This window comes from Heteronotia binoei, chromosome 3 (assembly GCF_032191835.1).
Source record: "Heteronotia binoei isolate CCM8104 ecotype False Entrance Well chromosome 3, APGP_CSIRO_Hbin_v1, whole genome shotgun sequence".
In the NCBI taxonomy this organism is placed as follows: Eukaryota; Metazoa; Chordata; class Lepidosauria; order Squamata; family Gekkonidae; genus Heteronotia; species Heteronotia binoei.
Genome location: NC_083225.1, coordinates 191690784 through 191717787, shown reverse-complemented (window position 1 = coordinate 191717787; position 27004 = coordinate 191690784). Strand labels below are relative to the sequence as shown.

Sequence of the window (27004 nt, the reverse complement as noted above, 5' to 3'; positions counted from 1 at the left end):
CTTCCTCCCCCACAACAGACACCCTGTGAGGTAGATGAAGATATTGGATTTATATCCCGCCCTGCACTCCAAAGAGTCTCAGAGCGGCTCACAATCTCCTTTCCCTTCCTCCCCCACAACAGACACCCTGTGAGGTAGATGAAGATATTGGATTTATATCCCGCCCTACACTCCAAAGAGTCTCAGAGCGGCTCACGACCTCCTTTACCTTCCTCCCCCACAACAGACACCCTGTGAGGTGGGTGGGGCTGAGAGGACTCTCACAGCAGCTGCCCTTTCAAGGACCACCTCTGCCAGAGCTATGGCTGACCCAAGGCCATGCTAGCAGGTGCAAGTGGAGGCGTGGAGAATCATACCCTGTTCTCCCAGATACGCACTTAACCAATACACCAAACTGGCTCTCCAAGAAGGGAAATATAATGCCACTATTTTAGAATGTGTTGGTTATTGTCAGTCTTGTGTGAAATTGTGGAGTCCAAAGACATATAAAAGGGTGTTCCAGGGTTTATTTGTGTGTGTTTTTTTCTGAATTTTTGAAAATGCCACAAAACCAGGTTTGGATTTTTGTTTAGACAGCGTGGCTTCAGTGTCTATTGTAGACTATAAATCTCCACTCAAGATAGAATCTAGAGAGCCAGTTCGTTGTGGTTAAGTGTGCGGACTCTTATCTGGGAGAACCGGGATTGATTCCCCGCTCGAGAGCCAGTTTGGTGTAGTGGATAAGTACGCGGACTCTTTATCTGGGAAAACCGGGTTTGATTCCCCACTCCTCCACTTGCACCGGCTGAGGTGGCCTTGGGTCAGCCATAGCTTTCATGGAAGCTGTCCTTGAAAGGGCAGCTGCTGTAAAAGTACTCTCAGCCCCTCCTACTTCACAGGGTGTTTGCTGTGGGGTGTTGAAGGTAGAAGAGATTGTGAGCGCTCTGAGACTCTGAGATTCAGAGTATAGGGTGGGATATAAATCCAAAATCTTCTTCTTCTTCTTCTTCTTCCTCCACTTGCACCTGCTGGAATGGTCTTGGGTCAGCCAGAGCTCTTGTAGGAGTTGTCCTTTAAAGGGCAGCTGCTATGAGAGCCCTCTCAGCCGCACCCACCTCACAGGGTGTCTGTTGTGGAGGGGGGGAAGGTAAGGGAGATTGTGACCAGTGTTCCCTCTAAGCTGAGTTAGCGTGAGCTACCTCATAGATTTTTAGCCTCCAGCTGACACATTTTTGTTTTACCTCAGGAAGGATGGCCCCTGACCAGTGTTCCCTCTAAGCTCAGTTAGCGTGAGCTGCCTCAAAGATTTTTAGCCTCCAGCTCACACATTTTTGTTTTACCTCAGGAAGGATGGCCCCTGACCAGTGTTCCCTCTAAGCTCAGTTAGCGTGAGCTGCCTCAAAGATTTTTAGCCTCCAGCTCACACATTTTTGTTTTACCTCAGGAAGGATGGCGCCTGACCAGTGTTCCCTCTAAGCTGAGTTAGTGTGAGCTAGCTCACAGATTTTTAGCCTCCAGCTCACACATTTTTGTCTTAGCGCAGGAAGGATGACCCCACAGCACACTAATTTATGCAGGAGCTCACAACTGTAATGCCAGTAGCTCAAAAAGTAGAAATTTTGCCCATAAGACTCTGCAGCTTAGAGCGAACATTGATTGTGACCTCTCTGAGATTCAGAGTATAGGGTGGGATATAAATCCAATATCATCATCATCTCGTGAGGAAAGAAAAGGAGAGAGAGGGAGCACTGTTGTAGAGATCTTTCCTTTGCCACTACTCATCTTGAAAACAACACATCCCGTCATTCTTAGCTGTTTCACATCTTATTTGGTTCACCACAACACTGTGGTCCTGACTGCCTTCTTTCCTGTCTCTTCTTCACCTTGAGAAGAAACAGAGAAGGGGGGGAATTACAGCAGGCAAACGAAATGACTCAGAGCGGGCAGCGAGCTCTCTGAATTGTCTGATGTTTCTTCAAAATCAAGAAGAGTCATGGCCAGGCCTTGAAACCTTCTAAGGTGGTGACGGGAGTTTTTTTCCTTGTTGATGACGTTTATTATTGATATAGTGCTTCAAGCTTCCCCAAAATCCTGCAAAGCAGAGCCGCGACACCCAAAAAATTGCAGACGGGTTGAGAGGTCACAGCTTGCAGAAAGTTGCGTACCTGTTCATCGCTCAGACCTTTCACCATGTCTTCGGCTTGGGGATCTTTTCTGCAAAATCCTCAGAGATTGCACCTGTAGCAATATTCTGTTTCATAGGAACATAAGAGAAGCCATGTCGGATCAGGCCAATGGCCCATCCAGTCCAACAATCTGTGTCACATAAGAACATAAGAGAAGCCCTGTTGGATCAGGCCAGTGGCCCATCCAGTCCAACACTCTGTGTTACATAAGAACATAAGAGAAGCCATGATGGATCAGGCCAGTGGCCCATCCAGTCCAACATTCTGTGTCACATAAGAGCATAAGAGAAGCCATGATGGATCAGGCCAATGGCCCATCCAGTCCAACACTCTGTGTCACATAAGAACGTAAGAGAAGCCATGATGGATCAGGTCAATGGCTCATCCAGTCCAACACTCTGTGTCACATAAGAATGTAAGGGAAGCCATGATGGATCAGGTCAATGGCTCATCCAGTCCAAAACTCTGTGTCACATTGGCCAAAATACCCAGCTGCCATCCGGAGGTCCATCAGTGGGGCCAGGACACTAGAAGCCCTCCCACTGTGCCCCCCCCCCCAGCACCAAGAATGCAGAGTATCACCGCCCCAGACATAAGAACATAAGAGAAGCCATGTTGAATCAGGCCAATGGCCCATCCAGTCCAACACTCTGTGTCACACAGTGGCCACAAAACCAGGTGTCATCAGGAGGTCCATCAGTGAGGCCAGGACACTAGAAGCCCTCCCACTGTGGCCCTCTCAAGCGCCAAGAATACAAAGCATCACTGCCCAAGACAGAGAGTTCCATCTATACCCTGTGGCTAATAGCCACTGATGGACCTCTGCTCCAGATGTTTATCCATATGTCTTGTGTGAAATTGTGGCTTCCAAAGACATATAAAAGTACGTTCCAGGGGTTTTTTTATTCTTCTGAATTTTTTACAATGTAACAGAACGGGTTTGGATTTTTGTTTGGACAGTGTGTCTTCGGTGTCTGTTGTAGACTATGAATCTCCTCTTCATGTCTCTCTGTGTCTCCTCTTCATGGGATCAACTGTTGTAGGAAATGTGACTTTGCCAGTCTGGTGTAGTGGTTAAGTGTGCAGACTCTTATCTGGGAGAACCGGGTTTGATTCCCCACTCCTCCACTTGCATCTGCTGGAATGGCCTTGGGTCAGCCAGAGCTCTGGCAGAGGTTGTCCTTGAAAGGGCAGCTGCTGTGAGAGCCCTCTCCAGCCCCACCCACCTCACAGGATGTCTGTTATGGGGGCGGAAGATAAAGGAGATTGTGAGCTGCTCTGAGACTCTTCAGAGTGGAGGGCGGGATATAAATCCAATATCTCCATCTACCTCACAGGGTGTCTGTTGTGGGGGAGGAAGGTAAAGGAGATTGTGAGCCGCTCTGAGACTCTTCGGAGTGGAGGGCGGGATATAAATCCAATATCTTCTTCTTCTTATAAAGTTGCCAACACTGCAAAGCAAATGCCAGATCTTCAAAGTGGTGTCTGGGGTTTGTGGAGGACGTGATGTCACTTCTGGACAGTGCTCTAGGAGTTGCTCCTGATCTCCATGGTAAAGACCATAGAGTCATGGTTAAACTCCTAGGGCGTCACCGTGTGGATTATGCGGCACTCCTGATTTACGGTGAATGAATTCTCTCCAAAACGTCTTATCGTCCGAAATGTCTTATCGTAACAGATTTCATTTAGAACGTGTGCTCTCTAAACATACTTCATCAGACGAGGGGATCGGGTATTGTGGCTGGAATACATGCAGTTTGTGGATTAAGAGGCCTCTTAATCCACAAACTGCATGTATTTCAGCCACAATACCCGATCCCCTCGTCTGATGAAGTGTGCTTAGAGAGCACACGAAAGCTTACGTTCTAGATAAAACTTGTATAACAAAATAGGTGTCGATTGCACTTTTAAGACCAACTCGGTTTTGTTTGGAACGTAAGCTTTCGTGTGTACGCACACTTCTTCAGACAAGGAATGAGGTACAGTAAGCAGAGCCACATATAGCTGGTGGGGTTTGGAATTGTCATGTGGTACAAAGTTAAAATCCAATAGCAGAATAGTAAAATTAAGAAATTCAGAAAACCTTTGATCCGGGTTGCGTTAGCGTGGGAAACCATAAAACAGTAACATGTCAGAATGTGAGGCTGCCTGTTAATTATTCTGTTGCTAATAAACCTGAGTCAAAATGAGGGCATTCCCTGAAATCTACCAGGGACAGGGCTTTCTCTGTAATGGCCCCTGCCTGGTGGAACCAGCTGCCGGAAGAGGTGAGGGCCCTGCGGGACCTTGCTCAGTTCCGCAGGGCCTGTAAGACAACCCTCTTCCGGCTGGCCTATAACTAACCGACATAGGAAATTGAGTGTAGTTCTATGAGATTTCTGCTATGTTTTAATGTTTTTAACTGTGTAAAATGCTTAATTTAATATTTTTATGTTAGATTTTACGTGTTGTGAGCTGCCCTGAGCCACCTTGGTGGGAAGGGCGGGATATGAATCATAAATAAACTAAACTTTGTACCACTTGGCATTCCAAACCCCACCAGCTCTATGCGGCTCTGCTTACTGCACCTCATTCCTCATCTGAAGACGCGCGCGTGCGCACGAAAGCTTATGTCCCGAATAAAACTAAGTGGGTCTTAAAGGTGCCATCGACTCCTATCCCGTTATACTACTTCAGACCAACACGGCTGCCCGCTTGGAGCCGTTAACAGATTTGGTCGTGTCTTGCAAACTGTGGAGGAGGAGTGGGGAATCAAACCCCGTTCTCCCAGATTAGAGTCCGGCGTTCTTAACTACTGTTCCCACCCTAGCCTCTTGTACCAGATTATGTTGGCGGGGCTGCAAAGTTCACCTGCCTTGGCCACCCCATTAGGACATGTAGAAGGACCCTCCCTATTATGCCATTGGCATCCCGTCCCCCTTCCCCATGCCTTCCTGGTCCCCTTGTCCCATTTTGCCAGCTTCCCGTGTCAAGGCTTTGGCTGTCCTCAATCAGAGTCCAGGAATGTGCTTGTCGTTACATTTCTGGTCTTTGCTTTTCACATTCTCCCAATGTGTGCTCTTCAGCGGTTTGATTTGATCCTTCCCCCGGCAGCGCACCGGCGTTTTTCCTCCTTGATAAACCTCAGCTTTAGTAAGGTTTAATAGGAAGCGTGACTCTATTTAAATGCAAATTTGACATTTCCACCAGCCCCGAGCAGGTAAGGTGCTGTTTGCAGCACAGATTTACAGGGACGGGGCCTTCCGAGGGTCTCGATAGCTGCTTCCTAATGGTTCTGTTCTCTTAATGGGCTCTCTTTGGGGTTAGGATACTTTTCACCCTGCAACCATGTATGGTGGGCCCCCCACCCCACAAAAGAAAACCCTTGGAGCTGTAGTCCTAAGAGCAGAGGTACTGGACCGCACGGTCAGCCTGCCCACTAGGCAAGCTAGGCATTTATCTAGGGCGCTGGCAGGGCGGGGGTGCCAAACTTGCCCCTCACCCTCTCCCCCTAGGCAAATCCCTATTTGCCTCCCCCTCCCTCCCAGTTTTAATGCCCAGGATCGGGCAGTGAAGTGCCACGCTCCCGAGGCTCTTTTGAGGCTGCCCCCCCCTGCCATGATAGGTGGGTAAAACAGCGTGGAAACCAGAGGCTTCAGTGCCCTCCTTCCACCGCGCTCACGATCAGTGCTGGGGCAGCAGTGTCGGGAAGGACGAGTAAGCCGCTGAAAACGGTGGTCGCCGCTGCCTCCTCCCCACTTCCTCCCCGCAAGATCCAGGGAGGAAATGGGGAAGAGGCAGCGGCGGCCTTCGCTTTTTCAGCAGCTTGCCCGTGGCGACACACAGCTCACTCCAGTTTTCTTCATCGCCCTGAGGCTACCTGAGTGCCCGAGCTGTCTTGAGTTCACATCCTGCTCCAATTGTGCTATTCTTACTTGCGGAAAGAAGACCCCTTCCCCCCCATTTAAGCCCCATGCAGATGAGCAGACCTGTTGATAAAATGCCGGCATCTAATTCTTTGTTTTTATATCTCCTCTTTTGTCCTTCAGGTTTTTATATAATAGAATGGGATATTGGAGCGACTGGTCCGTTCCAATACTGGTTACAACAGCTGCTGGTTTCACGTATATCACGGCCTTGTTGGTAAGTACAAGAGGAAAAGGAAAGGTTTCTCGCCCCTCCCAGATTTTGTGTTAAATGTTGGAGCGCTGTTAGCTCTCCCAAAAGGGAGCGTTGTTGGTTCTGCTGACGCATGTCGGGTCTCTCTCATAGAGCTGTCAAGAGGGTTTAATGCTGGTAACTAGTTTTGGACAAGGGCCGCATTCTGATTCCAGCAAGCTGAAAAGGGAAAGGTCAGCTACAGCAGGGGTCCTCAACCCCCAGGTCATGGACCGGCACCGGTCCGTGGCCTGTTAGCAACCGGGCCGTGAGTTGTATAATTATTTCATTATATATTGCAATGTAGTAATAATAAGATGACATTGGATTTATATCCTGCCCTCCACTCTGAATCTCAGAGTGGCTCACAATCTCCTTTATCTTCCACCCCCACAACAGACACCCTGTGGGGTGGTTGGGGCTGAGAGAGCTCGCCCAGAATCTGCCCTTTCAACGACAACTCTTGCGAGAGCTATGGCTGACCCAAGGCCATTCCAGCAGCTGTAAGTGGAGGAGTGGGGAATCAAACGCAGTTCTCCCAGATAAGAGAGCTCTGGCTGACCCAAGGCCATTCCAGCAGCTGAAAGTGGAGGAGTGGGGAATCAACCCAGTTCTCCCAGAGAAGAGAGCTATGGCTGACCTTAAGCCATTCCAGCAGCTGAAAGTGGAGGAGGGGGGAATCAAACCTGGTTCTCCCAGAGAAGAGAGCTCTGGCTGACCCAAGGCCATTCCAGCAGCTGAAAGTGGAGGAGGGGGGAATCAAACCTGGTTCTCCCAGAGAAGAGAGCTCTGGCTGACCCAAGGCCATTCCAGCAGCTGAAAGTGGAGGAGTGGGGAATCAAACCTGGTTCTCCCAGATAAGAGAGCTCTGGCTGACCCAAAGCCATTCCAGCAGGGTTGTTCCGGGTAATGTATATAATAGGGGCCCCAGCCCTGCCATCTTGTCTTTGTGATGTACTCGCCAATAAAAAATGTTTGCTGTTAAGAGCGTCCGAACCCAGTACATTACAATAGCACAGGGGTGGCCAATGGTAGCGCTTCAGATGTTTTGTGCCTACAACTCCCATCAGCCCCAGCCATTGCCCTTGCTGACTGGGGCTGATGGGAGTTGTAGGCAAAAAAAAACATCTGGAGAGCTATCGTTGGCCACCCCTGCAATTGCAGTGTCTGAGAACGTGACAAGCAGAATCATAGAGCTGGAAGGGACCTTCGCGGTCATCTCTTCCAGGGGTGGCCAAACATAGCCGCATAGAATAAACATCAGATGTTTGAGAGCCACAAGACAGGAAGGCAGGCAAATAGATTGGGGGGGAGGAGAGCGGGGAAGAAAGCAACTTTAACTTTAAATGCATTCTCCAAGCTGCCAGCTGGCTTGGCTTGGAGAAGTGATTTAAAGAGAAAAACGCCCTCTTCGAGCCTGCCAACAGGGCGGTAGGGGTTTCAGGTACCACTCAATATATGTAAAAGAGCCACATGTGACTCCTGAGCCACAGTTTGGCCCCCCGTGATCTAATCCAACCCCCCTGCACTATGCAAGAAATTCACAAATGCATCGCCCTTACCCATACTTCCCCAGTGCCCCCTGCTCCATGCCCAGAAGATGGCAAAAACCCTCTAAGACCCCTGGCCAAAGTGGCCAGGAGGAAAATTGTTTCCTGACCCCAAAGTAGCAATCAGCATTTCCCTGGGCATGTAAGAATGCCCCATGAGATGCCAACCGGCACTGATGCCACTGAAGGAGGATGTCCCAATGATATAAAATCGGAAGGAATTAGACGAGAACAAACAGAATTGGAAAGGGTCCTGCTTGGTGATAATGAAAAATTGATATCAAAAGTATATAAGTTATTATTGAAATGGTCTACAGAAGAAGAAGAAGTAGTAAAATCTCAAATGGTCAAATGGGCAATCAATGTGAATAGAGAAATACAAATGGATGCATGGGAATACCTTTGGATGAAATCAATGAAGATATCAACTTGTCAGAGCATAAAAGAAAATTGTTTTAAGATGATGTACAGGTGGTATATGACCCCGAAAAAATTGGCTAAGATGAGCAAGAAAATGTCGGATAGATGTTGGAAGTGTAAAAAACATGAAGGTTCTTTCTTCCATATGTGGTGGACATGTGAAAAAGCGAAAGAGTATTGGAAGATGATACAACAAGAAATCTCCAAAATATTGGGTTACGACTTTAAGAAAATTGCAGAGACATTTTTGCTTGGATTACAATTAGAAAAATATCCAAAGGAATATAGGACTCTAATTTGGTACCTGCTATCAGCTGCTAGGACATTGTATGCGCAGCTTTGGAAGCAAGAAAAAATACCGGATAAATGGGATTGGACTATGAAAGTTCTATCGTGGAGTGAAATGGATAAATTAACTAGAACATTAAGAGACTATGATTTGGAGATATTTAAAAAAGAGTAGAGGAAGTTTAAAGAATACATAGAGAAAGAGTCGAATGTAAGAAGACATTGGACAATTTTTTAGTAATATTGGGGGGGGGGGGGAAACGAAGAAGCAAGAAGGGGGGGGAAATATATATATAATTTTGATTAGACAGATGTATCTTTAGTATTGAATTAGAATCTATAACCTCGGGAAAGTCTATATTGGAGGGAGGGGGGATTGAAAAGTCATATGGGTTAGTATTGAAGCAACGAAGGGAAATTAAGTTCTGTAACCATATGCTATCAATAAATTGGTAAAACACGAAGGAGGATGTCCTGTCCTCCTTCTCAAGATCTGCCCAAATCCACAGGATCAGCATCGTTGTCAGGTGCTAAAGCCCAGGATCTACCTATCTGCAGGACCGCCTTGCCCCACACGTTCCCCAGAGAGCCCTGCGATCAAGCTCTCAAAATCTTCCAGCTATCCCTGGGCTCAAGGAGGCTAGGCGCAACCCCACCAGAGCAAGAGCCTTCTCGGTGGCGGCCCCAATACTTTGGAACACCCTCCCAGAAGCCATCAGGGCCCTGCGGGATCGATCGCAGTTCCACGGGGCCTGCAAGACTGCACTGTTTCTGATGGCGTACGACATCTAATGGGAGAGGGCTGCCGCCGTATCTGGATCCGTAGCGCTTTTATTGCTAACTGCCCAGGATCTCTGCGCGTGAGAAAGAAAATATTACGTGATCCGCCTGAAGTAGCACCGTTGTCTTTTACATGATTGTTTTATTGGTTTAATATTGTTTTTTGTTTACTGTCTATTTTACGCTGTAAGAACATAAGAGAAGCCATGTTAGATCAGGCCAATGGCCCATCCAGTCCAACACTCTGTCACACAGTGGCAAAAATTGTGTGTGTGTGTGTGTGTGTGTGTGTGTGTATATATACGCACACACAGTGGCTAATAGCCACTGATGGACCTCTGCTCCATATTTTTATCTAAACCCCTCTTGAAGGTGGCTATGCTTGTGGCCGCCACCACCTCCTGTGGCAGTGAATTCCACGTGTTAATCACCCTTTGGGTGAAGAAGTACTTCCTTTTATCCGTTTTAACCTGTCTGCTCAGCAATTTCATCCAATGCCCACGAGTTCTTGTATTGTGAGAAAGGGAGAAAAGTACTTCTTTCTCTACTTTCCCCGTCCCACGCATTATTAGCCACCTTGAGTCTGTATGGCAGGGATGGCCAACGGTAGCTCTCCAGATGTCCTTTGCCTACAACTCCCATCAGCCCCAGTCAACATGGCCAATGGCTGGGGCTGATGGGAGTTGTAGGCAAAAAACATCTGGAGAGCTACCGTTGGCCACCCCTGCTGTATGGAATGGGCGGGATATAAATGTAACGTAAATAAATAAAAAATTTCCTGGGTCCGAATGGCTACACCGACGTTCCTGTCTCTGATGTCTGTCTTGCTTGTTTGTTTGCTTCCAGATTTTAGCACTATGTCACATAGCAGTGGGACAGCAATTGAACCTACACTGGATCCACAAGGTTAGTTCTCCCTCGGTATACGACAATCCCCCTGGCGTTTGAGAAAATAGATGTGGTTAAGTGGTTAGAGTGAGAGACTAGGATTGGGGAAATGTGGGTTTGAATCCTTGGCCCAGCCACAAAGTCCATAAGAACATAAGAGAAGCCATGTTGGATCCGGCCATTGGCCCGTCCACTCCAACACTCTGTGTCACATAAAAACATAAGAGAAGCCATGTTGGATCAGGCCATTGGCCCGTCCAGTCCAACACTCTGTGTCACACGGTGGCCAAAAAACCAGCTGTCATTAGGAGGTCCACCAGTGGGGCCAGGACACTAGAAGCCCTCCCATTGTGCCCCCCCAAGCACCAAGAAGACAGAACATCACTACCCCAAACATAAGAACATAAGAGAAGCCACGTTGAATCAGGCCAATGGCCCATCCAGTCCGACACTCTGTGTCACATAAGAACATAAGAGAGGCCCTGTTGGATCAGGCCAAAGGCCCATCCAGTCCAACACTCTGTGTCACATAAGAACATAAGAGAAGCCATGCTGGATCAGGCCAATGGCCCATCCAGTCCGACACTCTGTGTCACATAAGAGAAGCCATGCTGGATCAGGCCAAAGGCCCATCCAGTCCAACACTCTGTGTCACATAAGAACATAAGAGAAGCCATGCTGGATCAGGCCAAAGGCCCATCCAGTCCAACACTCTGTGTCACATAAGAACATCAGAGAAGCCATGTTGGATCAGGCCAAAGGCCCATCCAGTCCGACACTCTGTGTCACATAAGAACATCAGAGAAGCCATGCTGGATCAGGCCAAAGGCCCATCCAGTCCAACACTCTGTGTCGCATAAGAACATAAGAGAAGCCATGCTGGATCAGGCCAAAGGCCCATCCAGTCCGACACTCTGTGTCACATAAGAACATAAGAGAAGCCATGCTGGATCAGGCCAAAGGCCCATCCAGTCCAACACTCTGTGTCACATAAGAACATAAGAGAAGCCATGCTGGATCAGGCCAATGGCCCATCCAGTCCAACACTCTGTGTCACATAAGAACATAAGAGAAGCCATGCTGGATCAGGCCAATGGCCCATCCAGTCCAACACTCTGTGTCACATAAGAACATAAGAGAAGCCATGTTGGATCGGGCCAATGGCCCATCCAGTCCGACACTCTGTGTCACACAGTGGCCAAAAAACCAGCTGTCATCAGGAGGTCCACCAGCGGGGCCAGGACACTAGAAGCCCTCCCACTGTTGCCCCCCACCCCCCAAGCACCAAGAATGCAGAGTATCATTTGCCCCAGACAGAGACCTATTTTGCACTCACCTTACATCGCTCTCACATTCGTCTTCTCAGCGCGGCTCCCTTCCGATTTCCCACTACCTGCCCCGGGGCTGCAGCAAGCATTGGCATTTTCACACAGCAAACAGAAACTGATTTTTTAGCGGGGCAGATAGTGGGAAATGGGAAGGAAGCCACGCTGAGAAGACAAAGGTGAGAGCGGTGTAAGGCGAGTGCGAAACTGGTCAGAGAGTTCTATCTATCCCTTGTGGTGAATAGCCACTGATGGACCTCTGCTCCATGTGTTTATCCAGTCTCCTCTTGAAACTGTCTATGTCTGCGGCCGCCGCCACCTTCTGTGGCAGTGAATCCCATGTGTTAATCACCCTTTGGGCGAAGAAGTACTTCCTTTTATCCCGTTCTAACCTGACTGCTCAGCTAGTCTGTGGAGCGCCCACGTTCTTGGATGGTGAGAAAGGGAGAAAAGTCACAAATAAGTTCTCTGCTCGCGCCCCATTTGTGATTTTAGCCTGTTCTGAGGCCACTGTTGGGCCTGTATATCCGCAGCGTTCATTCCGCGGGCAGCCATTTTGTGGCTTTGCCCACCCGCCACGCCCGTCTCGAACGCTTCTCCTCTTGCGGGAGGGCTGTGTGTAAGTATGAGGGGAAGACATATGAAATGGAATCTCACTCCTCCTTTCGTTGCAGATTGGGTTGGTAACGACCTTTATAGCCACTGTCATCACGATGTGTTCGATAGCCCAGCTCTGGGATGACGAATGGGACATGGTCATCATATCGTTGCAGGTAAGCGGCCTAGCTCAGGGCGGGGTGGGGAGGATATCTCAGGAACTTCTTTTCGAAATAGCAGCGCCTCTGGGAGATTCGTGGAGCGGAGGTCGGTGCTCTTGAAAGAAGGAGCCAAGGCCCTCGCTTAGATAGCCCAGGCAAGCCCAATCTTGTCAGACCTCAGAAGCGGGACCGACTCTGGCAAGTGCTTGAATGGGTGACCTCCTTGGAATACCAGCAGCTGGGAGGTGGGGCGGGCTTTATTCAGCCACCCCTCTAAATATCCTAAGAACATAAGAGAAGCCATGTTGGATCAGGCCAATGGCCCATCCAGTCCCACACTCTGTGTCACATAAGAACATAAGAGAAGCCCTGTTGGATCAGGCCAGTGGCCCATCCAGTCCCACACTCTGTGTCACATAAGAACATAAGAGAAGCCATGTTGGATCAGGCCAATGGCCCATCCAGTCCAACACTCTGTGTTACATAAGAACATAAGAGAAGCCATGTTGGATCAGGCCAAGGGCCGATCCAGTCCAACACTCTGTGTTACATAAGAACATAAGAGAAGCCATGTTGGATCAGGCCAAGGGCCCATCCAGTCCAACACTCTGTGTCACATAAGAACATAAGAGAAGCCATTGTAGATCAGGCCAATGGCCCATCCAGTCCCACACTCTGTGTCACATAAGAACGTTAGAGAAGCCATGTTGGATCAGGCCGGTGGCCCATCCAGTCCAACACTCTGTGTCACATAAGAACATTAGAGAAGCCCTGTTGGATCAGGCCAATGGGCCATCCAGTCCAAAACTCTGTGTCACACAGTGGCCAAAAAACCTAGGTGCCATCAGGAGGTCCACCAGTGGGGCCAGGAGACTAGAAGCCCTCCCACTGTGCCCCCCCCCCAAGCACTAAGAATACAGAGCATCACTGCCCCAGACAGAGAGTTCCAACAATATGCTGTGGCTAATAGCCACTGATGGACCTCTGCTCCATATTTTTATCCAATCCCCTCTTGAAGCTGGCTATGCTTATAGCCGCCACCACCTCCTGTGGCAGTAAATTCCACATGTTAATCACCCTTTGGGTGAAGAAGGACTTCCTTTTATCCGTTTTAACCTGACTGCTCAGCAGTTTCATCGAATGCCCACGAGTTCTTGTATTGTGAGAAAGGGAGAAAAGGACTTCTTTCTCTACTTTCTCCATTCCATGCATAACCTTGTCAACCTCTATCATGTCACCCCTCAGTCGACGTTTCTCCAAGCTAAAGAGCCCCTTCAGCCCCTTCCTGAGCTAAAACAAAAATGTGTGAGCCGGAGGCTGAAAATCTATGAGCTAGCTCACACTAACTCAGCTTAGAGGGAACACTGGTTGCCATGACTTCCAGGTACACACACGCTCGCACCTACACATGTACACGTGTACATACAAATAAAAGAGAGAGAGAAAGAGAGAGTGCTAGTGTGGGGTAGTGGATGATAAGAGTGGCAGACTCTAATCCGTAGAAGTGGGTTTGATTCCCCCCTTCTCCTCACCGTGAAGCCTGCTGGGCGACCCTGGGCCAGTCACAGTTTTCTCTGAACTCTCTCAGCCCCACCTGCCTCACAAGCTGCCTGTTGTGGGGAGAGGAAGGGAAGGAGAAGAAGACGACATTGGATTTATATCCCGCCCTATACTCTGAATCTCAGAGCAGCCGCAATCTCCTTTACCTCCCCCCCCGCCACAACAGACACCCTGTGAGGTGAGTGGGGCTGAGAGAGCTCTCCCAGAAGCTGCCCTTTCAAGGACAACTCCTATAAAAGCTATGGCTGACCCACAGCCATTCCAGCAGGTGCAAGTGGAGGAGTGGGGAATCAAACCCGGTTCTCCCAGATAAGAGTGCTTTGGCTGACCCAAGGCCATTCCAGCAGGTGCAAGAGGAGGAGTGGGGAATCAAACCCGGTTCTCCCAGATAAGAGAGCTCTGTTTGACCCAAGGCCATTCCAGCCGGTGCAAGTGGAGGAGTGGGGAATCAAACCTGGTTCTCCCAGAGAAGAGAGCCAGGGCTGACCCAAGGCCATTCCAGCAGCTGCAAGTGGAGGAGTGGGGAATCAAACCCAGTTCTCCCAGATAAGAGAGCCAGGGCTGACCCAAGGCCATTCCAGCAGGTGCAGGTGGAGGAGTGGGGAATCAAACTGGGTTCTTCCAGATAAGAGTCCGCGCACTTCACCACTACACCAAAGGAGATTGCCAGCTGCTTTGAGACTACTTAAGGTCGAGAAAAGCAGAGTATAATAACCTACTCTTCTTGAAACCAAATTCCCTGAAATGGATTGGCAGTATTGTTTTTAAGGCTAAATAGGAAACGCCGTGTTATGTGACGCAGCATCGACCTGTGGAACTCATTGCTACAAGATACACAGTGCCAGAAATGGCTTCCCCCCCCCCCCGGTGTCTAGGTGACGAATGGGTTCACGAACCTACGTGAGCCTTCATAGTCACAGAACCTCTGCTTTTGGAAGCGTATTTCATATATTTTATATCTGTGGTTATTTATTTATTTATTTATTTATGATTTCTATCCCGCCCTTCCCACCAAGGTGGCTCAGGGCGGCTCACAGCACATGGAATCCAACATAACAAAATTAAGTTTAGGCATTTACACAATTAAAACATTTAAAATATAAAAACATTAAAACAAAGCAAAGCATTAAAACAAAGCAGAAATCTAATAGAGCTACACTTAGTTTCCTATGCCAGATTAGTTGTAGGCCAGCCGGAAGAGGGTTGTCTTACACGCCCTGCGGAACTGAGCAAGGTCCCGCAGGGCCCTCACCTCTTCCGGCAGCTGGTTCCACCAGGAAGGAGCCATTACAGAGAAAGCCGTGTCCCTGGTAGATTGCAGGCGGGCTTCCTTCCACACACACACACACATATATATACACACACACACACATTGTGGCTAATAGCCACTGATGGACCTCTGCTCCATATTTTTATCTAACCCCCTCTTGAAGGTGGCTATGCTTGTGGCCACCACCACCTCCTGTGGCAGAGAATTCCACATGTTAATCACCCTTTGGGTGAAGAAGTACTTCCTTTTATCCGTTTTAACCTGTCTGCTCAGCAATTTCATCGAATGCCCACGAGTTCTTGTATTGTGAGAAAGGGAGAAAAGTACTTCTTTCTCTACTTTCTCCATCCCATGCATTATCTTGTAAACCTCTATCATGTCACCCCGCAGTCGACGTTTCTTCAAGCTAAAGAGTCCCAAGCGTTTCAACCTTTCTTCATAGGGAAAGTGTTCCAGCCCTTTAATCATTCTAGTTGCCCTTTTCTGCACTTTCTCCAATGCTATAATATCCTTTTTGAGGTGCGGCGACCAGAACTGCACACAGTACTCCAAATGAGACCGCACCATCGATTTATACAGGGGCATTATGATACTGGCTCTTTTGTTTTCAATTCCCTTCCTAATAATTCCCAGCATGGCGTTGGCCTTTTTTATTGCAAACGCACACTGTCTTGACATTTTCAGTGAGTTATCTACCATGACCCCAAGATCTTTCTCATGGTCAGTCTTTGCCATTTCACACCCCATCAACTTGTATTTGATCTTAGTACTCTCTGGGGAACATGTGGGGAGAGACGGTCCTTCAGGTGTTATTTCTTCAATCCCGGATGTTTGATCTCTTCCGATCTCAGAAGCCAAGCAGAGCCAGCCCTGGCTAGTACTAGGATAGGAGACCTCCAGGAAATATCAGGGTCATGATGCGGAGGGAAGAGACCACCTCTGAACATCTCTTGCCTTGAAGACCTTACAGCAGGGGTGGCCAAACTGTGGCTCGGGAGCCACATGTGGCTCTTTCACACATATCGTGTGGCTCTCTACGCTTCTACCACCCCGTCAGCCAGCTTGGGGAAGGCATTTGTCTCTTTCAATCACTTCTGCAAGCCAAGCCAGCTGGTGGCTTGGACAACGCATTTCACGTTGCTTTCTTTCCACAGCTCCCTCCTCTCCCTCCCGATATACCTGCCTTCCTGCCTTCCTTCCTTGCATCCCTCGAACATCTGACGTTCATGTCTTGCGGCTCTCAAACATCTGACATTTATTCTATGTGGCTCTTACGTTAAGCAAGTTTGGCCTTCTAGGGTTTCTGTAAGTCCGAACTGACTGGAGAAAAATAACAGTGAAATAAATTATCCCTCCAAAGAATGCTGGATCGCATGAGAATTCTCACTGCAAAGTTCCTCATCTCTACTGCTCTCCTTTCTCACAAAAGTGACAGTTTTCATGGGGGGGGAAGTGAGGTTTTCTCGTGGAGGGAGAACGGTGACTTAACCAATTTAATCTGGTCATCTGTATCTACCCGTGAATGTCCCTGAGTCACTCCGGTGACCCGTTTGGCCTGTCTAGGCAAGGCTGGTCTTATGCAACCATTTTTTGGTCTGTGTGTGCGTTGCATGATGAAGTTTTCTTTTGAAAAACACCGCACACTTCATACCCTGAAGCTGGGGTTGCCATGGCGATGTTCTAGGCCTCTCTTCGTCTTTGTGGGTTGCTTTACTTCCATGAACGGTGCCTACCTTTCTCTTTAATCATTTGAAAGGCACTTCTCTGCACGCACCTTTGTAAGTGTAGTAGCTTCAATTTAGTGTGTGTGGGGGGGAGTGCCAACAAATCCCTTCCCCCAGCCGCAAGGCCTGGCCAGGAAGGGTAGAAGACGACGACATTGGAATTATATTCCGCCCTCCACTCAAGAGTCTCAGAGCGGCTCACAATCTCCTTTATCTTCCTCCCCCACAACAAACACCCTGTGAGGTGGCTGGGGCTGAGAGAGCTCTCCCAGAAGCTGCCTTTTCAAGGACAACTCCTACGATAGCTATGGCTGACCCGAGGCCATTCCGGCAGGTGCAAGTGGAGGAGCGGGGAATCAAACCCGGTAGGAAGTAGCTGGTAGCTAGGAAGGAAGTCTTTGGGGTTCATATTTCAACCTTATTGATTAGCATTTCCCTAGTTTCTGATAACTCAGGCCCCGAAGTACCTTGCCCACAGATAAGCCGGCCTGCCACATCTCCATATGATTCCCTGCCTCTGCCTTTGTTACAATTTCTGAAATGCAAGCTGAGGTTTGTTTCACTTAGAGAAAGTTACTTTTAGACCAGGGGTGGGCTCCCACGGGGAGCCACATGTGGCTGAGACTCGGGGAGCCACATGTGGCTCTTTCACACATATTATGTGGCTCTCAAAGCCCCCGCTGCCCCGTCGGCTGGATCGGAGAAGGCATCTCTCTCTTTAAATCAGTTCTGCAAGCTGAGCGAGCTGACGGCTTGGAGAAGACATTTAAAGTTAAAGCTACTTTCTTTCCACCTCCACTTCCCCTCCCTCTCTTCCTCCCTCCTTCCTAAATTTCTTCCTTCCTTCCGGCTCTCAAAACATCTGACGTTTATTCTATGTGGCTCTTAAGTTAAGCACATTTGGCCACCCCTGATTTAGACCGTAAGTGATCAAGAATGCTCTACTTTCCGAGGCCCAGTCTACATGTGATGTGTAACATGTGATAAGAACATGAGAAGTCATGTTAGATCAGGCCAATGGCCCATCCAGTCCAACATTCTGTGTCACACAGCGGCCAAATATATATATATATATATATATCCACACACACAAACACACACACACACTGTGGCTAATAGCCACTGATGGACCTCTGCTCCATATTTTTATCTAACCCCCTCTTGATCGTCCAAGGGAGTGCCAGCCGGATAGCCAAGCTGTGCTTTATTTGTTTATTTTAGTATATTTCTATTCCGCCCGTTCTCCGTAGGGCTCAGGGCGGAGTATAGCATACGATAAAACAATAAAAGCATTTTATAAGCAGGCAACTCAACAGCTCTCAGAAAACTTTTCCATCATCGCCTATTGCCCAGCCCCGGCCGTCTCACGTCATGATATCTCACAGAGGTGGCAGATATTATTCCATCTTACACAGGAGACAGCGCCGATAGGAGAGGCCAACCAGATCAAGAATAGAAGCCCGTAGCCTCAGCTAAAGAGATTTCCCCGCGGGAGCCCAATTCTTGAAACACCGCAGGATCCTGATTCCCGGGGGTAGGGGCAGATGGGTATTAATCGTCCTCTCGGGGGGCTGCACACCCATGAAATACTTGTATGGGCAGGCCCGCCCTTGGGCAAACAATGCCACTATGGGGCCTTTCCGGGTGGAATGGCACCAATTCAACCACACCCTGGCAAGAACGCGGGAAGGCAAGAAATACCCAACAGAGAGGAATTTATATTGAAATTATTAGAAGCCGCGGAATTAGATATATTGACCACAAGACTACAAGATGGAAACTTACAAAAATGTAAAGAGGCATGGGATCCTATCTATTGTTGGGTGAAAAGTAAAGGACTAGTTTTGGAACAATAGAAATAGGAAACTGACAAACTTCCAAGGCTCCTTGGGTGACTGGGAGAGTGGTTGAATGGTGGTGGGGAGGGTTGATTGTACTTTGTATGTATTTCTGTCATTTATGTTGGCATGTCTTTTTTATGCGGAGTTGAAATAAAAATTAGAAAGTCAAAAAAGAAAAAAGAACAGGGGATCACGCAGAGACATAACAGGCACTCTCCTCTGGGAACTCTGGTTTCACAGGTGCCTATAGGGATTCACTTTTTTTTAGTTCTTGGCAGCCCTTGCCAAGTTTCAGAGATCTCCGGGACAGCGACATTAAGGATTGGCCCTTCTTAATTTTATATTTCTTGACTGGTTTCTGCCTTGTTTTGTCTATCCCTCTCGCCGCACCCCATGCAACAAAATGTATTTGCCTTGCTTTTCCCACTCTCTTTTTCTCCCCTAGGCCACAGCCCCCTTTCTGCACATCGGAGCCCTGGTAGCTGTCACCGCTCTGTCGTGGTTGATATCCGGGCAGATTGCGAGAGCGGAAAGAGCCGGTGAGTCGTGGTTTCTCTCGCTCCCGTTTTATCTTTTCCTTTCATCTTGGGGCGCTGACCCCATGTGGCAGCTCTCTCTTCCTGAACGCAGCGCATCATCAAGCGGGAAAGAACATGTGACCTTCCAGTGGAGGAAAATGACGCTGAAGAAGACTTGCAGATTTATACCCCGCCCTTCTCTCTGAATCAGAGACTCCTGTATCTTCTCCCCCCACAGCAGACACCCTGTGAGGTGGGCGGGGCTGAGAGGAAAAGGAACCCATCTTCCAGTCTTCTGCCTGGAACAAATCGCTATTTCCCCCCCCCCCCTTCCCCTCCCAAAGCCCATTAATTTTGGGCTTTGGAGCAAGCAGGTAGGGATGGAACTGTGAGACCCTAGTAAAATAGCAAAAGATCATGAAGTCGGTGGTCCGAGGGAGGGGTGGGTGGCCACCTTGGATGAATCGGGGTAGGGAACCCTTGGGGAAAACTTGCTACCCAAAGCACTGTTGCTGCTGTGCGTCATCTGCAGCTGGGAATGGGGAAAGCACAAAATCATTCCTCCCCCACATCACTGACGCCATGCAGGCGTCACTCCCCATGCTCCCAAAAGTGACACTGATATGTTGCTGGGGTTGCTTTGGCATTTGGGTAGAACTCAATGATTTGACCCAAGTGCTAGAGCAGGGGCATCAAACATGCGGCCTGAGGGCCGGATCAGGCCTCTAGAGGGCTTCTATCAGGTCCGTGAGCAACTCCCTGTCATATGCTTCCTTCTCTCTCTTGCTCCCATCTGTGTCACAGTTGGATTTGCCAGGCTTGCTCAATCGCACAGGAGCTACAGAGCAAAGCCTCTGTTTTCTCCATTGGCTGACCGGCACATGAAGCAAGTTATGTAGAAAAGTTCACAATGCCCAGCCATTTCAAGTTTTCCCCTGGGTCTTAGGCTCAAAGCATTGACCATGAGATTTCTGTAATCAAAAGTAGGTTTGCAGCTTACAGACACCCACCTGAACAACACCTGAACAGCATACTCAAGATTGCTACAGCACAGACATGGTCTCCAGGTTTTGATGCAATCATTCAGAGCAAGAGGCGTCAATTATCAGCTGTTGTTAAATAAACAAAATCTGGCAAGGGAGCTAACCTTTTAAGCATATTTTATTTTAAGGTTTTTTTTAAAAAAAAATCTTTGTGTTTGTCTGTGTCCTTTATAAAGTTTGTATCTCTGCTACCCGACATTACATTTTTATGACACACGGGGCCCGGCCCGACGAGGTCTCGTTTATGTCAAATCCGGCCCTCGTAAGAAATGAGTTTGACACCCTTGTGCAAGAGCATTCCCAGCGTCCTCCAGCAATATGCTGACGTCACTTCTGGGCACGTGGGGAGTGACATCAGAGCGTCAGGACACTGCGAATGTCCCCTCTCCCTGCCAGCCAGCTGAGTGGGGAAGGACGCACTTGCAGGCCGTGGGAGATCTCTCGACCCCTCTGTGGGTTTGGTAAGCCTGTTTTTTGGGGGGAATTTCTGTGTCTCGGTGTAGCCCCTTCACGGCTTCTTTCTTCTCGCATTTCCCCTTGCCTGCAGGTTCCCAGATGCTGATGTTCACGGCCTACTTTGCAGTCGTCCTTGGCCTTTACCTCCTTCCTCTCACCATCTACTCCCCCTGCATCATGGAGAAGAAGAATCTCTCACCCAAGCCCACCATCATTGGTCACCGGGGGGCTCCCATGGTACGCATGTAATGAAACAGAATGGTAGGGGTGGGTGAGAAGTACCATTAAGTCACAGCTGGCCTATGGTGGCCCCGGTGGGGTTTTCAAGGCAAGAGACATTTGGAGGTGGTTTGCCATTGTCTGCCTCCACATCTCTCTCTCGGCTTGGCTTCGCGAACGAAGATTTAAGAAGGGTGCAGTAGTCCACGTCTGCTGCAGGCTCGCTGGTGGCTGACAAGACCAATGCGGGACAGGCAGGTCCGGCCACAGTGGCTGCAGGGAAAAGTCTGATTTAGGATTGGTGCTGTAGCAGTGCGATTCTTATTTTTTGACCGCAAATAAGGATGCCCGTTGACCGCGGCTAGCCAACTGGGGTGGAGGAGACGAGCTTTGTTTAGGCCACCTTTTCTAGGCCCCTCTCCGTGTGGAGCAAGCAGTGCTGTCCCTAGATAAGGCTGCTTGGTCGTTCAGGGTGCTGCCGAAAAATGCTTTCGTCTCCGGGTTAGCATCAGGCGACCAATACCCTGAACCGCCTACATGCAGGATTGGGACTGCGGCTTCCAGTGGCACCTTCCACCTGCCGTTTCGCCCCTTGCCCATCGCTGCAGGACTTGATGCGTTGTGGGTTGTGTATGTGGATATGCCCTTCAGGCCTGCGCAGAGGAATTTTTTAGGTGAAGCCCAGTGTGCGCGGTACTGGCTCCACCCTTTCACCTGGGGGTCATCTGCCATGGCCCAGTAAGCCGGGACGCCGGCAGCGAGTCCTCCAGGTGGTAGGTGTTACATTAACGAGCTCTATCTGCCCGGGTTTGATGTTAGAGTTTTCCTTCTCTTAGGCTGGCGAGGTTGGTGGGCCCAGCCTGCCCATCCGGTTATACCGCCGGACAATTCGGTCGCACCATGACGTAGCAAACTCTGTGAAAAACGGGGGGGACCAGCGAGAAGGTGTTGCTACGGATGCAGTAATGCAGGAGAGGCCATTGCAGTGACCATCTGCCAGGCATAGCCAGACAGTGACCACGCGGCGTTCACTACACCGGGAAGGAGAGGCTATGTATTGCGCATACACTTTCCCTGGGGGGGGGTAGGATACCCAGAGGGAGCCCACCCCGCCGCCCCCCCGCCTCCACATCACAACCCTGGTATTAACTTAAGAACATGAGAAGAACCCTGCTGGATCAGACCAGGGAGGGTCCATCTAGTCCAGCGTTCTGTCTCACACAGTGGCCAGCCAGTTCCTCTGGAGGGCTAACAACAGGGCAGAGAGGCTGAGGCCTTCATAAGAACATCAGAAGTGCCTTGCTGGATCAGACCAGTGATTGTCCATCTAGTCCAGCATCTTTTCTCACACAGTGGGCAACCAGTTCCTCTGTAGGGCCAGTAACAGGGCGTAGAGGCCGAGGCTTTCATAAGAACATCAGAAGAGCCCTGTTGGATCAGACCAGTGAGGGTCCATCCGGTCCAGCATCTTTTCTCACACAGTGGGCAACCAGTTCCTCTGGAGGGCCACCAACAGGGTGTAGAGGCCGAGGCTTTCATAAGAACATCAGAAGTGCCTTGCTGGATCAGACCAGTGATGGTCCATCTAGTCCAGCCTCCTGTCTCAAACAGTGGCCAACCAGTTCCTCCGGAGAGCCAACAACAGGGCAGAGAGGCTGAAGCCTTCATCTGAGAAGAACATCAGAAGAGCCCTGCTGGGTCAGACCAGTGAGGGTCCATCCAGTCCAGCCTCCTGTCTCACACAATGGCCAACCAGTTCCTCTGCAGGGCCAGCAACAGGGCAGAGAGACTGAGGCCTTCCCCTGATAAGAACATAAGAAGAGCCCTGCTGGATCAGACCAGTGAGGGTCCATCTAGTCCAGCCTCCTGTCTCACACAGTGGCCAACCAGTTCCTCTGAATAGCCAACTACAGGGCAGAGAGGCCGAGGCCTTCATAAGAACATCAGAAGAACCGTGCTGGATTGGACCAATGAAGGGGGCACAGTGTGGGGGGGCTTCTAGTGTCCTGGCCCCACTGGTGTACCTAGGTGATGGTGCTTAGTTTCTTGGCCTCTGTGTGACCCAGAGTGTTGGACTGGAGGGGCCATTGGCCTGATCCAACATGGCTTCTCTTAGGTTCTTATGTGAAACAGAATGTTGGACTGGAGGGGCCAGTGGTCTGATCCAGCATGGCTTCTCTTCTGTTCTTATGTGACACAGAGTGTTGGACTAGATGGGTCATTGGCCTGATCCAACATGGCTTCTCTCATGTTCTCAAGGTCCATCTAGTCCAGCCTCCTGCCTCACACACTGGCCAACCAATTTCTCTGGAAGTCCCAACAACAGGACGTGGCGGCCGAGGCCTTCCCCTGATGTTGCCTTCTGGCTCTGGGATTCTGAGGCTTAGTACCTCTGAATGTGGAGGTTCCCCTCAGTCACCACGGCTAGAAGCCACCGATAGACTTCTCCTCCATGAAGATATATTCCGGTGGGTAGCTGTGTTGTTCTGAAGCAACAGGACAAAAGTCTGAGTTCAGCGGTATCTGAGGAAGTGCGCACGCGCACAAGAGCTTATACCCGGAATTAACTTTTGTTGGTCTTAAAAGTGCCACCGACTCAAACTTTGTTCTTTTCCTCCATGACTCTATCTAATCCTCTTTTTAAAGCTGCTTCTCCCTGTGGCCATCATTACGTCCTCTGGCAGCTGATTCCAGATTTTAATCCCTCTCTGTGTAAAGGAGTATCTCCTTTGGTCTGTCTCGAACCTCCTGCCCATCAGCTTCGTTGGATTCTCTCGAGCTGTAGTGTTTTGGGAGAGGGGGGAAAATTTCTCTGTCAACACTGTCCAGCCTCTGCGTAATTTTGTAAAGTTCTATCATAGAATCCTAGGGTTGGAAGGGGCCTCCAGGGTCATCTAGTCCAACCCCCTGCACAACGCAGGAAACTCACAAACACCTCACCCTAAATTCACAGGATCCTCATTGCTGTCAGATGGCCATCTAGCCTCTGCTTCAAAACCTGCAAGGAAGAGGAGCCCACCACATCCTGAGTTGGAAGGGACCTCCAGGGTCTTTTCGTCCCACCCCCTGCACAATGCAGGAAACTCACAAACACCTCACCCTAAATTCACAGCATCCTCATTGCTGTCAGATGGCCATCTAGCCTCTGCTTCAAAACCTGCAAGGAAGAGGAGCCCACCACATCCTGAGTTGGAAGGGACCTCCAGGGTCTTCTCGTCCCACCCCCTGCATAATGCAGGAAACTCACAAACACCTCCCCCTAAATCCACAGGATCTTCATTGCTGTCAGATGGCCATCTAGCCTCTGCTTAAAAACCTCCAAAGGAGAATCATAGAATCCTAGAGTTGGAAGGGACCTCCAGAGTCAAATAGTCCAACCCCCTGCACAATGCAGGATAATCACAAACACCTCCCCCTAAATTCACAGGATCCTCATCGCTGTCAGATGGCCATCTAGCCTCTGTTTTGTAACTCCTAGGCAGGCTTCTCTGGGGCCCGCTGGCCTCACTAGGTCCAGGATCATGACAGTGGGCTGTCCGGGCTAGGGTTGCCAATCCCCAGGTGGTGGCAGGGGATCCCCCGGTTTGTAGGCCCTCCCCCCGCTTCAGGGTCATCAGAAAGCGGGGGGAGGAGAGGGAAATGTCTGCTGGGAACTCTATTATTCCCTATAGAGATTTATCCCCATAGAAAATAATGGAGAATTGATCTGTGGGTATCTGGGGCTCTGGGGGGGCTGTTTTAAGGGGTAGAGGCACCAAATTTTCAGTATATCATCTAGTGCCTCTCCCCAAAATACCCCCCAAGTTTTAAAAAGATTGGGCCAGGGGGTCCAATTTTATGAGCCCTAAAAGAAGGTGCCCCTATCCTTCATGATTTCCTATGGAAGGAAGGAATTGAAAAGGTGTGCTGTCCCTTTCAATGTGATGGCCAGAACTCCCTTTGGAGTTCAATGATGCTTGTCGCAGCCTTGATCTTGGTTCCACCCCTACTGTCTCCTGGCTCCACCCCCGAAGTCTCCTGGCTCCACTCCCAAAGTCCCCAGATATTTCTTGAATTGGACTTGGCAACCCTGCTTCCGTCAGATTGCGCACTCTCTGCCCCGGGGCTGCAACTCGCTCCTCCTTTTTCGCGCCGCAAACAAGATCCTCTAAAAACCAGTTTCTGTTTGCAAGGCGGAAAAAAAGGCGACGCCCCGGGGCAGAGAGTGTGAAATCCGACGGAAGCCCCGTTGAGAAGAAGATAGTGAGCGGCATAAGGCTGGTGGAAAATAGGTCAAAGTTTTCCTTGGGAGTCATCTATCCAAGTTCGAACCAAGGCTGACTTTGCTGCGCTTCCACTAGGGTTGCCAATCCCCAGGTGGGGGCAGGGGATCCCCTGGTTTGGAGGCCCTCCCCCCGCTTCAGGTTGCCAGGAAGCGGGGGGAGGGGAGGGAAATATCTGCTGGGAACTCTATTATTCCCTATGGAGATTTATTCCCAATGGGTGTTTTCGCACTGACCTTACACCGGAGCGACGTCCCTCTTCACCGCGCAGTGTCTGTGCGGATGTCGCACTAATTGCTCCGCAGAACCCGGAAGAGCCGCAAAGTCCCGCAGCTTTTGCGTCGCAAATGTAAACTGGTTTTTGGCGGTTTACATTTGTGCCGCAAAAGCCGCGGGACTTTGCGGCTCTTCCGGGTTCTGCGGAGCAATTAGTGCGAAATTCGTGCAGACGCTGCGCGGTGAAGAGGGACGTCGCTCCGGCGTAAGGTCACTGCAAAAACGCCCGTAGAAAATCATGGAGAATTGATCTGTTGGAATTCGGGGCTCTGGGGGGGGGGCTGTTGTTTGGGGTAGAGGCACCAAATTTTCAGTATAGCATCTAGTGCCTCTCCCCAAAATACCCCCCAAGTTTCAAAAAGATTAGAGCAGGGGGTCCAATTCTATGAGCCCCCAAAGAAGGTGCCCCTATCCTTCATTATTACCTATGGAAGGAAGGAACTGAAAAGGTGTGCCGTCCCTTTAAATGTGATGGCCAGAACTCCCTTTGGAGTTCAATCATGCTTGTCACAGCCTTGATCTTGGCTCCACCCCTAATGTCTCCTGGCTCCACCCCCAAAGTCCCCAGATATTTCTTGAATTGGACTTGGCAACCCTAGCTTCCACAATCTGATGAGATCAGCGAGCTCAGTCTATCCAGGCCAAGCAAAAAAGCACCTTCCCATTGGGGATTCAAACCTTGGTCTTTTGTGTGACAGGCAGGGATACCTACGGCTACGCTAACGAAGATAAAATAGAATAAGAATGCAATAGACGCAGTCGGCTGACAGCCAAATGTTAAAACGTTAACAAATTAAATCGGTAGCAGCAGCACACAGAAAGCAGTACAGAAGAGGGTGTGTGTGTGTGTTTGTGTGATAGTTCCTGTGTTTAAAAAAAAGCTTTATCTTGTTACCTGAGCGGCCTCTGCGTTCTTTGCTTTCTAAAAAAAAAGTGTGTGTTTTTATCTCCTTCTCTGCGCCTTTATTTATTTTTCCCACGCACTGGAGAAATCTGCCCGAGGAAGTTCTGTCATGCATGTTTCCCCCATCTGTGTATATTTTAGAATCTTGGATGAAGCCAAGCTTGTGCAATAAATGAGACCCAGAGGGGTGGAGGAATTGGAAATGGGGGAGGTGTTGGCAGGATGCTATAGCCCAGGGGTGGCCAAACTTGCCTAGTGTAAGAGCCGCATGGAATCAACGTTAGATGTTTGAGAGCTGCAAGACATGAACGTCAGATGTTGGAGAGCTGGAAGGACAGCAGGGAGGGAGAGGGGGGAAGGAGAGGTGGAAAGAAAGCAACTTTAACTTTGAATGCATCCTCCGAGCTGCCAGCAGCCAAGGATTTCACAGTATTGCCGGGACCATGAAGGAGATGCTAAACCACAACAAAGATAAAACTCTCCGTGTTAAAATGTAATTCTGACTATGTAATGAATATATAGTATCAAAATACTAAAAGAGGATCAACAATACCGCGTAAGTTCCACAGTGCTCCTACTATCCTTATGTGGCACAAAGCCATTATATTATTTTCCAGTTC

At 49.4% G+C, this 27004-nt stretch overlaps 1 protein-coding gene across 2 annotated transcripts in view; it reads left to right on the top strand.

Moving 5' to 3' along the window:
* The window catches only part of GDPD5 (glycerophosphodiester phosphodiesterase domain containing 5), a 177747-nt gene that overhangs the window by 78328 nt on the left and 72415 nt on the right, over positions 1–27004 (top strand). For both annotated transcript variants that reach the window (XM_060235040.1, XM_060235039.1), the window contains exons 3-7: positions 6194–6287; positions 10187–10246; positions 12228–12326; positions 19152–19245; positions 20815–20960. In XM_060235040.1, the coding sequence (XP_060091023.1) occupies positions 6194–6287; positions 10187–10246; positions 12228–12326; positions 19152–19245; positions 20815–20960 (493 nt within the window). The remainder of the gene's footprint in view (positions 1–6193; positions 6288–10186; positions 10247–12227; positions 12327–19151; positions 19246–20814; positions 20961–27004) is intronic.